The sequence below is a fragment of the Zingiber officinale genome, chromosome 9A, assembly GCF_018446385.1.
Source record: "Zingiber officinale cultivar Zhangliang chromosome 9A, Zo_v1.1, whole genome shotgun sequence".
Lineage (NCBI taxonomy): Eukaryota > Viridiplantae > Streptophyta > Magnoliopsida > Zingiberales > Zingiberaceae > Zingiber > Zingiber officinale.
The window spans coordinates 13452186-13464389 of NC_056002.1; the positions used below are offsets into that span (position 1 = coordinate 13452186).

Below are 12204 nucleotides of genomic sequence, written 5' to 3' on the forward strand. Positions count from 1 at the left end.
CTCTATTACGCTGTCTTCGTTCAGGTGATGGCTGACTTTAGTCGTCGTTGCTTCATAGTCATCGCCTGCTCGCCATCGTCGTCGTCACCTCCTTCTTGCCGTCGCCGCCATTGCTAGTCGCCGTCATTGCTTCGCAGTCATTGTCATTCTCCCCCATAGTCTCCGACTAATCTGCTCACCATCTGCTAGTCTTTGAGGGTAATTTTGAAAAAAAATATTGATAACCCCGGAATCGTGAAAAACCTAAGGGTGCGTTTGATTTACGCATGTTCTATTTTCATTTTATGGAAAATGTGCATTTTCTAAAAAATAGAAAATGACTTTTAATCATTTTTTATTTTTCCAGAAAATGTTATCTATTTTTTTTAGAAAATAGATATGAAAAATATAAACCAAATATCATTTTTCAGAAAATGAAAACATATAAACTAAATGCATCCTAAGATTTCTAAAGTTTTCTGATTCCAAATTATATTCCTTGATGCGGCATTTATTGAAAAACATATTAATTTCACTTGTATAAATTAATAAATGAAAAAAACGAATTAATTTTTTGTTTTTCAATCGAATATATTGTTTAAATTAGTATTGTCATTTAAGACAAAAATAGGAGCATTTTTTTGTTGTTGCACTCTGCAACTAAGACAATCAAAACCAATTCCATAATTATACTCCCTTTCTAAATGGAGAAACAAGTGGCCCATTTTTCTCTCTGGGAATCTACGAACGATGCCACCAATGAGAGGGGCCACTAGCAAAGAGAGGGAAACCACGACCAATAATATTGAATTTTTGCTTCATTTATTATTATTATTATTATAATTTATTCTTCACTGTCTGTCTTTTCCCCTTTCTTCTTCCATTATTCTCCCTCTTCTTCCTCTTCCTCTTTTCCTGTTCCTCTAACGCCATATATACTTCTTCGGAGGAGGCTCAATCGGAAGTCGAAGAGAAGTAGGAACGCGATCCGGCCGGAGGAGGAGAGGGCGATGGTGAGGGGGAAGACGGTGATGAGGAGGATCGAGAACGCCGCGAGCCGGCAGGTCACCTTCTCCAAGCGCCGGAGCGGTCTCCTCAAGAAGGCCTACGAACTCTCCGTCCTCTGCGACTCCGAGGTCGCTGTCATCGTCTTCTCCAGCCGCGGTCGCCTCTACGAGTTCGCCAGCTCCAGGTTCTAATTAATCCGTTCCTTTTTCATCTCTAAATGCTTGCATAGTGCCACTAATAACTGATCTCTGGCTCTAGAGCTGATCTGGATCTCATTTCCTTTAGTAGTAATATTGCGATAACAAGATCAAAGCTAGGTCTCTTATTTTCTTTTTATCTTTTTCCTGCGGATTAGTACGTATTTTTTGCGTCTTGGGCAAGAAATTGTGCGGTACACTCTCCTTTTGATGCCAGTACCTTCCAGTTCTTTAATTTCACTGCTCGATATGTATACACTACAAAGGGCTTCTAGGGATTAATCAAAATCTCAAAGCGGATTTTATTATTTTTCTCCTGGTTAAGAAAGACTATATATGACAATAAAAGGAATTTGAAGGATAGCTGGATCCTTTTATTTTTTAGCTCAAATTTCGCAAAATTGTACATGTAGTAATAGCAGATGAAGAGCATTGAAACGGAATGGGGATTGCTTTAATGTGCATGTCACTATGTCAGGTTCCATACTTCCATGTTGCACATAGCTGCACAAAAAGGAATATGTGTGTTTGGAAAGAATGGTTTGTGTACTTTAATTTGTTCTATATTTGTGTTGCTATTCCATCTTAATATCTTATAAAGATAAGGCCATAAAGTTAATATGCCTACATTTTAAAGCTAGTTAAATATAATTTCTGAAAAGTTAACTATATAATATAGCAGTGGATCTTATATTTCTAAATTCATAATTAATTAGTTAATATTACTTGATTAAACAAAACTGATATATATATTTCATGTAGGAATATAGTTTTTAGAAAATGTAGGAATATAGTTGGTGATATTTAACCATTTTTTTTGCAAGATTTTTTTTTTTTAAAATAAATTGATTTAATGCTTTTCTTATTACTTAATAGCAGCTAAACCATCTATTATTTAGGTTAAAAGTTCTCTTTCAGTTCAAATTTATATTTCTCTTCCTTCAGTAAGTGGAATGACAACGATTTAACTGGATAATCTTATGTCATATTTCATGTTTATGCATACCATGTTTGGCTTGTCATACTACTATTGAATTATATATCAATATATTTGAATGGCAAAGGTGGTTTCCTATGCCTACTATATATATGATTCATAGTATTTAGAGGCTGACATGATAAATTAGATGTTCTTTCAGCTCATATTTCACATCATTTTTCTGAACTTTTTTACTATTACTAAATTATACCCATCAAAGAAGTTTTTTCCCTTATTTTGTTTGCATGCTTCTAGTAGTCGGCATAAGTAAGTTTTTTTATACTAAGATCTTCCAATTTGATCGATGGAAGCAAATACCCACTATAATTCATGCATCTCTAGACCTTATAAATCACTTTTTTCCTTATTGTTATACCAAACTTTTTCACTGGTTGGAGGTGTAAAACAAAACACCAGTTATCTACTATTCCAATTACTTCTTTGGATACCTATAACATTAACTATAACTACAGAAATTTGATTTCCTAAGTATAGATTATATATATAGACAGATAGATGGACTGTGTGTTGAATAGCATACTTATCTACTTCATACTTCATCCACGAATTAATATTTTTCTCGTCAATTACCATCAATTATATAAGCTAGGAGAAATGAATTATAATTTGAAGTTTAATCAGTAAGCAGACCTTTCTATATCTCTCTCTTTTAAGTCTAAAAAAGAAAAACTGAGTATTCGAAGGCTTGGATATCCGGTGCCAATTAAACGAAAAACTTAGTATCCGAAGGCTTAGATATCTGGGGCCAACTAAAGGAAAAACTGAGTATATATATTATATTGTCAAATTTACAACATTTATATTTTCCAGTTTTATTCAACTCAAGGATTTAGACATCGACACAACACCAAATTATTATTGAAAAATAAGGAAAATCATATATATCATGAAATAAAATTTATACTTGAGTGCAGCCACTAATAACTTGATTAATTCATATGGGCATAATAGTTAAGTGCTTGTGGAAAATATTTCTTCAAGTAAAGAATAAGTTAGAAAGTGCAGTAATTATATATTATTGCCAATATTAAGCCTTTCTATAACCTAGCCTACCCAATTCAGTGCATGCAGTTGGACATCACAATCTGATTATGGTTATAGTTTGTTCTTTTATTTCTTCATTATCAAACAATTCGCCCACTGGTTATCAATTTCCTATACAATCTATTTTGATTGGTTGTGGGCTTCTCTTTAACCTCCAACTTGGAAAGTACATGGGGTTCCACTTAGGCTACTTAGCGACAGGAAGAAGATCAAAGGAATTATATATGGAGATTCTTAAAAAGACGAAAAACAAACTTGTGGACTGGGCCGAGAAGAATTCATTCAGTGTCAGAACAAGTCATGCTTAATTACCCAGGTTGTTCTTTACCATATGCTGTAATTCCCCTCCTCTATTTTGAAGGAGATGGAAAATATCTCAAGTTCCTTTATTGGGGTCACTACGCACACAGCTCACGCAAAGTGCATCTCATCAAGTAGAATAGCATTATAATTAATGCAAAAAAATGCAGATGGTCTGGGAATTCGCACTATGAATTCAACCACAATGGTTTTGTTAGGCAAGCTAGGGGCTGCAATAGATGGAGGATCAAACAGCTTGTGGTGTAAGACACTACAAACTAAATATAAGAGAAGGGGCCAACCTAAACTAGAGTTCACATGTAAGCAAAATGATTCACCTTACTGAGAGCAATCTGAAGGGCATGGCATGTGGTGAAAGATAATTGGTTTTTCTTGGGTTATGGTGCTCATGCGGAATTTTGGTTTGATCGATGGACAACGGATGAATGTCTCTACTCCGAACTAGCGTGAAGCCCATCACGGATGTCTGGAATGCGGGACGGTGAATCAAGGAATTTCAGAATGTGGCAATTATATTGAAAGCTCAGTGTCCTTGCACTGATTCTCCCAACCGCGGCCATGGTGCAATTAGCACTGATACTGACTCTAGCTCTGGACAGAGGTGAGGATAGATGCATATGGGATGTTTTTGTCAACTGGGGACTACCGGGAAAGTGCAACCTATGCATATCTCACACAACAGGTTTCCCTCCATTGCTACCTCTGTGGAAAAAGATTTGTAAAATTATAGGTCCTTAATAACAAATCAAGCTTTTAATATGGAGGGGAGGGCAGCCCATGGTGGGCTTTTAACTAACCTGGAGATAACTTTATCATTGGATGAGCACCAAGCTGAGACCCAACATTGGACACCACCAGACGAGAGAGTGTATAAACTTAACATAGATGCAACGATTAATTCATTTAATTTATTTTCTATTATTATTATTATATGATGATAAATATGATAAGTTCATTTATTTCATTATTGATTAAAAAAAATCACGACTAAAACTTTATTATCTTTTAGATGAGAGAGTTTTTCTTAATTACTTTTCAAAATATTTTATCATACCTCTTGTTCCCGTCCGGAAACTGAGTCCGATGAAAATGAGTTTTGATGTACTGAAAGTTGACGGAAAGTCGTTGAATAGTTGGATCTGCCTGGTACCCTCTGGAAAGGCTTGCACGGGCGGTTGACTAAGAAAGATGACCAGGACGATGACACTGTCTCTCTGCGCACACTCAGACGAGCTCACGAGTCGTTAGAGACCAGAAACCAGGGAAAAAGTCCCCGGGTCAGGCTCTCTGACGCTCAAGTCAGGTACTTTTTCCCCAGAAAACACAGAGCAAGGACGAAAAGTAAAGACTAGTGAGAAATGACGAGTGAGCGTACCTGCATAAGGGACAAAGCATCCCTTTTTATACTGCAACGGATGCCTCTGGGACCTGGCAAGTGTCAGGGAATGTTGGCTATCAGACTTTGTCTTGCGGCGATTGACACGTGGTTCTTCCTGATAGGATGGCGGCAAAACCAAATGCGTAGTATGCCCCGACTGTTAGTATATTCCCTGACACCTTGATTGTTCTCTGACATTCTCTGACAAGCGGTTACGATTCCTTGGTTTATTTGTCCTGTAGTGTCTAAACGCTAAGTCTGCATCCTGACCTGCTTCGATCCACTACTATCCATGGCTTGTACGTCCCGACCTGCCTGACCGGTTTGTTTCTTGACCTGCATTTGTTCCCTATAATCCTTGGCTTGCATGTCCCGACTTGCAGCCCGACCTGCTTCCCGACCTGTTGTTTACCGTTATCCTTGGCTTGTACGTCTCGACCTGCACGCTAGGCCTGTTTCCCGACTTGCTTTTATTTACTGTTATCCTTGGCTTGTATGTCCCGACCTGCACACCAGGTTCATTTCCCGACCTGCTTCTGTTTACCGTTATCTTTGTCTTGTACATCCCGACCTGTATGCCAGGTTTGTTTCCCGACCTGCTTCTGTTTACCGTTATCCTTGGCTTGTATGTCCCGACCTGCACGCCAGGTCCATTTCCCGACCCGCTTCTGTTTACCGTTATCTTTGTCTTCTACATCCCGACCTGTACGCTAGGTCTGTCTCCCGACCTGTACGCTAGGTCTGTCTCCCGACCTGCTTCTGTTTACTGTTATCTTTGTCTTGTATATCCCGACCTGCACGCCAGGTCTGTTTCCCGACCTGCTATTTACCGTTATCCTTGTCTTGTACGTCCCGACCTGTACGCCAGGTCTGTCTCCCGACTTGTTTCTGTTTACCGTTCTTTGTCTTGTACATCCCGACCTGTACGCTAGGTCTGTCTCCCGACCTGCTTCTGTTTACCGTTATTTTTGTCTTGTACGTCCCGACCTGTACGCCAGGTCTGTTTCCCGACCTGCTTCTGTTTACCGTTATCCTTGTCTTTTACGTCCCGATCCGCACGCCAGGTCTGTTTCCCGACCTGCTTCTGTTTACCGTTATCCTTGTCTTATACGTCCCGACCTGTACGCCAGGTCTGTTTATTCTACGCCTAAGGCCTTCTTTCCTTTACCCTTGACTTAGGGGCTCAATCCTCAAATGTACATGGCCCATGGGCCCTGTCTATGACCGCTATCAGGGCTGACTCTTGTCAGATTTATACTCTTATCCCTTGACCGCCCCGTCAGCTGAGACTTTGACCCTGGCCATGTAATCTTGACTTCTGACCAGCCACGGAGGCTAGACTTTTGACCTCCATGTAAGCTTGACTTCTGACTGCCACGTAAGCTTGACTTCTGACTTTCCCGTGGTCTTGACTTTTAACTACGTCATCTTACTGACCCACAAACATGCACCGTATCACCTCTATATAAATATATTCATATAAATATAGGCTGAAAAGATACTTTATTATCTCATCTTTCCAGCTCAAAATTTTACTATGGCTTGTTTTGTAATAAAATACAATGTTAATATTATAGAAATATTATGACATAATAAACATGAATAAAATTTTTATGAATTATAAACAATTGAATTAAATGAATACAAATGGATATTACTTAAACTAAATTTTTGACTATAAATAACTATTAACATGATAGAACAATTATTAATAAAAATAAAAAAAATTAATGACACTTAAGTACCTCCCCAAATCTTTTTTTAATATAAGTTTAAAAAATATAATAAAATATATATTTGTCTTTATAATATTGTAAAATAACTAAATAATACGTCTTCACAAAGTTTAAAGAAGAATGTAGGTTGAGAAGAGGTTCAACGAGGAGAAAAAGCGAGAAGGGGTGTGCGAATGGAAGAGAAATTAAGGACGGTGGTTAATTCAGATTTTATGATGTGCAATGATTAAACAAAGTTAAAGAGTCAGGTGCTAACCCACTCTTGGTTTTGACCTATGTGAGCATATTTTTCTTAACTCCTGCCCTTCTTTCACATCTCTGGCTCTTTCTAGATAACATATTATATATCTATGAAAAAGTAATATATAAAAATATATTATAAAATATGTAACATTTTATAGTATATATATATAATATAATATATAGTGTATATGATATTAAAAAGACTCACTAAGTCGTGCAGCATAGATGTGACAGCAAGATACGCAGCACACAGATGTGGAAGTGAGGTGCAAATTATATATCTCAAATCTTCTGGTGCTCAAATTATATAAATTCTAAGCTAATCTTTGTTTCATTTCCAAGTTTTATATACTGTATAATTTAAAGCCATATTTCTATTTGGACTTCGGTCAATTTGGCTAAATTTCACCTGTCATAGGGTTCGAATCTTATGAAATGCAAATGAGTGGCGTGATGATAGCACAAAACACATGGCAAATGAGCCTTATCTAGTGCACGAGGTGTAATATGATAATTTGTTGTGGTATTTCATACATACGCGTTTAGCTTATTGTCAAAATGACATGACAATTCACCTAGGATGTCGCGCAGAACAAACAGCCCATCGCCCTATGAGTTACACATGCTAATGGCCTAGTTTTAGCCCAAGTAATGTGAACCGATTAGCTAAGTGAACTAGTACCCATTTGGGACAGAAGTAACACTATCTAGTTTATGTTGATTAATTCTAAAGTGATTGGTCTAATTCTGTGTATAATTAGTCGAAGCTGAAATTCGATCCTTAAAATGTCTAAGAAACTGAGAAGATATCCTGCTGCTGCACCTCCAGGACAATAAATATATCTTAATACACCTATATTTAGGTTGATCAATAATGGATAAATTTTTATGTCCATTCTGATTTATTTACATTTTTCTTATCTAATTGAGTAATTGTGGTGAATCATATTATGGATATATTCTAACGAAATAACACATAATTTATTTGTTTATAAGTTGTTTTTAACAAAAATACATGATGAAATGTGTTTTCTTTGTAAGAGTACGTCAACTCATACTATCATAAGATTTTTTATATTTAATAAAGCATAATTATTATCATCATGAGCAATAATATATATTCTTTAAAAAGATCAGAATTTCTTTGTAAAAGAAAAATTGGTGTCAAAATGTGTGAAAATAATAGAATATTCTATTACTACCTGTAGCAGTAATTAATTTCTGAATCATTAGAAATTTTTTCAATAGGTTTCTGATCATAAAGATTGATATTTAGCTGTAACTCATGATTCAGTATGGTGACATGTGATCGGTTTATAAAAGTTCTAGATAGTAGTATTTTTTTTTTAAAAAAAAAGAAGGACAAGTCATATCTTGAAAAAAGTTTTAGATAGTAGTTCATGGTCGTTCCAACAGCTCATTTAGACACAAGGCAAGCAACACAATTATCCTATTTTCTGACAAGTTTCCTTACCGTTAAATCTATGAGACTTGTTTTTAATATTATTCGAAGTATATACATATTGTGAAAGATGCCTGTAAGAAATTCGATTGCCCTAAAATTAAGTGGCAGTAGTTATTCAGCGACAATATATCGTGGTCTCTGAAAAACATATTTAGTGCATTGTGTCTCTCTTATCCGTTTGGCTTCGTTTTGAAGGAGTCATGTCATCAAGTTACCCAAGGGTTCATCAAAATCATTGTTTCTTATATTTAATGAAGTCTTCGTACCTGTTGTGGCTGTTTCTTATGAAGCAATCTTCCTATCTGTTTAAACTGAGTTTATCACTTTAGTCCTAATTCTTAATTTTACGTTTCTTTCTCACTGCAATTATCTATCTCAGATTTTTAACTGTTGCATATGTTTTCTATAGTTTTACTAAATTTTTATGGAAGCCTTCACTATGTATTCTGGCTGTACTATAATCTTTTCGCCAAATATATATAAACAAGTCTTCGTGGACTTTATTTACGAGTTAATTGTGCTATACGTAAACCCTAATTTTAACTTCATTTAATTAGGTGAGACATGAAAGTAATGCTAATATTAATTGTGATCCTACTCCCTCTAAATTACTCTCAAATAGAGATTATAGATGATAATTTCTCTTTTAGTTAAGTCATATGAAAATTAACCAATATATGAATTCAATTAAGGATGAAGCATGTAAGGTTAAGCGATGGTATCAACATAGGTATCACTGACTGAGAAGATGTATGGATCTTTTTGGTTGCCACCAAATACAATTCGAACGTTGACACTATAGTTAGACAAGTCTTATCACCACTGAGACTTATCACTAAGTATTGGTGCATTGGGTCCAAGTACAGTTGGCAACTACCAATTGTAGTTGGCACCTTCCAAGTGTTTGCATAGTAGGATACCAAGCAGTGTGACTCTTAGAATTGTTAATGCAACTAGTGCTCCAAATGCTATTTCAAGCATTCGTTCTATAATTATGAACATATCTACCATTTATTTGTTAGTGGTGGAATTTTAGAGATCTCACTATATAGTCAAGAAGCATCATAGACCAAATAAGTTGCAAACGAGCTTAGCTGAGGTGGATTCATAAGCGTGGATCAAATGAATTAGGTATATTTAGAAGAGCATGCTAAGCAAAACCTCTTTGGAGTATCACCTTTCAAGTTTCAAATGATTATTAAAGCTAAGATCTTGTTAAGGAGGATATTTAATAGGTTTATTAGACAGAGATAGACAATGGTTACCTCATAATTAATTATTTATGGATACCAACTCATTGAAGTCTAAATTGATACCCAATTATGCTTAATAATCAATTTTAATTGGAATTTATGTTTACTTAAATTTGTGGGTATCACATATTTTACTCGTTTAAATTGAAAATCTTGTAAGTTTGGATTATTGTTTGTTTCTTTAAATATATATTTAGTTGGGTTCGAGGAATAGCCTATTAATTAGCTTTGGATTTTAGTAGTAAGAAAAATGTGAATGCCTGATCCATTACCATCCTTATACCAGATTACCAGGTACTCTAATAATGTGTTACCACGACCAAATATAGATGCAACCAAATATTGATACATCAACTCTCTTAGAATCATTGTAGCCTAGGAGCTACCTAAAGCACGCACTCTGGTGCATTACATATAATCGCTATATATAAGTGTACCTCCTATACTCATTTTGGTCTACCGTGGACTTAAGTCCTATTTCCAGTTGCATTTAAATTCTATCTCCTTTCTTAGTAGTAGTATAGCAAAAAACTTACGAGCAACATAGAACAAGCTCATCATATTATGTGATGAGACAGCAAACACAAAAAGAATAACCTGCAAGGCATTATGTAATCTATATATCCATGAAAAAATAACTAATTATAATTATAGAGCGAGAATTTGAGTAAGACAACATTCACATTATATTCACTAAGCTTTTAGCCTAACAAATAGAAGCATATATAGATCCCTTTTTGTGTGCCTTCTTCAAGACCAAAAGTTATTTCCAAGCAAAATGATCATCTTTTCTCCTTAATTTCTCTGATTTTAATTGTCATCAAGCAAATGGAGTTATCTAGATTTTCTATTTACTTTTACTCATTTATCATATATAGGCTTAGTTTATCATCGTGGATGTATGTCTAGTGAGACTCACATGATTTTATTTTGTACCGTTCCTTTTAATAGGAGGTTATTGAATGTTGCTGGTAGGGTTTTGCAATATTGTTTCTAAGATGGGAAATGAATATTTTCGCAGTAAAATATTTTCTACATTCTACGTACATCTATGTCGATTTATGGTGATTGGTGGCAGCAGATTAGCACTACAGAAATTGATTTTGCTTTTGTAGCATTGAAAAGACGATGGATCGCTACCTGATACACACAAAAAATGTGAATGTCAAACCGAGTGCAGCGGATCACGATACGCAGGTTTGTCATGTTTCATTTCAATTATACATTCTCATACATAAGCTTAAAGATCCATCTACTTTGTAGAACTGGAAGCATGAAACCACAAATTTTGTGAAGAAGATAGAACTCATTGAATCCCACAGAAGGAAGCTGTTGGGCGAATGTTTGGGATCTTGCTCAGTAGAGGAACTGCAAGAACTTGGGAACCAACTAGAGGAAAGTATCAGGCAAATTAGGAAAAGAAAAGTATGTGATACTCATACTCATCAAGTAATTTGCTTGATTCTAATTCTGGATGTATTTATTTATTGATTTGATCTATTTTTCTCTTTCTTTTCTTCAGCAAACCATGCTATCTGACCAGATTGCAGACCTCAATGAAAAGGTATAAGACCATCACTGTCTATGCACTATCATGAGCAATTCAGCTATTTTCAACTTTTGTTCTAAGACTTCATTTACTTCTCTTGTTTTCTTTGTGAAATTAAGGTGAGGTGTCTCTTAAATGAGAATAATGTATTAAGAGAAAAGGTAAGGCATGCGCTCCGAGTACACTGTTTCATTCTTGAAATGAACAAATGGAATATCGGCTAATTATAACTTCTTTTTTAACCCTTTTTTCTGAAAGTTGAATGGAGGGAGGATGCAACATCTTAGCACCGCACACAAGGATCAGGATGTTGAAGGAATAACGGAGGTAGAGACCGAGCTGATGATTGGGAGACCAGGAACTCGCTAAAATCACTCAACGACTAAGGCATGGACAGCTAAAATTAACTAAGATTAATAAAAGATCCACCAAGGCAGGGGCAACCAAAATTAACTAAGATTAATAACAGATCCACTAAGGCATGGGCAGCCAAAATAACCCCAAGTAGATAAGGGAAGCTGAAATGTATTTAAATTAAGAATGCTTATGTGTTAAAACTCTTTATCCATCAGCTTGTGCGATTTGATACTTTTTATCCAATGGGGCATGGTGTGATGTTGTTGGTTGGTGTTCAATTCTTCTACCTAATTGTTGTTTTGGTGGAATGCAACTGAGAGAGATTCTTTTATAGATTTCCTATAGAGGTTTTTCTTTAACAATCTAATTCGATTAAAATTTAGTTCTAATTATTATAAATTGACAATTAATGATTAGGATTATTATTTCTTATATATCAAATTGTTGATTGAAAAGCAGCTTCTATATTATTTTATATAATTTTAAAATTATATAAAATAATTCAAAACCAATCATATATTTTTAAAAATAATTTTAAGGATATAAAACTAGTTAATTCTTCAAAAAATTGACTTATATTTTATAAAAGGTTATTAAAATTAATTAACTCAGTAAATAATATATATATTTTTATTTTAAATTGGTATTTAATATTGTCATGTTAAATGCTGACA

General features: G+C 35.1%; 1 protein-coding gene across 1 annotated transcript; it reads left to right on the forward strand.

The window, feature by feature from the left end:
- The first annotated feature begins 846 nt into the window (after positions 1 to 846).
- LOC122019910 (MADS-box protein SOC1-like) lies at positions 847 to 11773 on the forward strand. Its single transcript, XM_042577530.1, has 6 exons — positions 847 to 1171; positions 10740 to 10821; positions 10888 to 11049; positions 11147 to 11188; positions 11293 to 11334; positions 11432 to 11773. The coding sequence occupies exons 1-6, from the start codon at positions 990 to 992 to the stop codon at positions 11540 to 11542; spliced, it is 621 nt and encodes a 206-aa protein (XP_042433464.1). The 5' UTR covers positions 847 to 989; the 3' UTR covers positions 11543 to 11773.
- Positions 11774 to 12204: the final 431 nt, after the last annotated feature.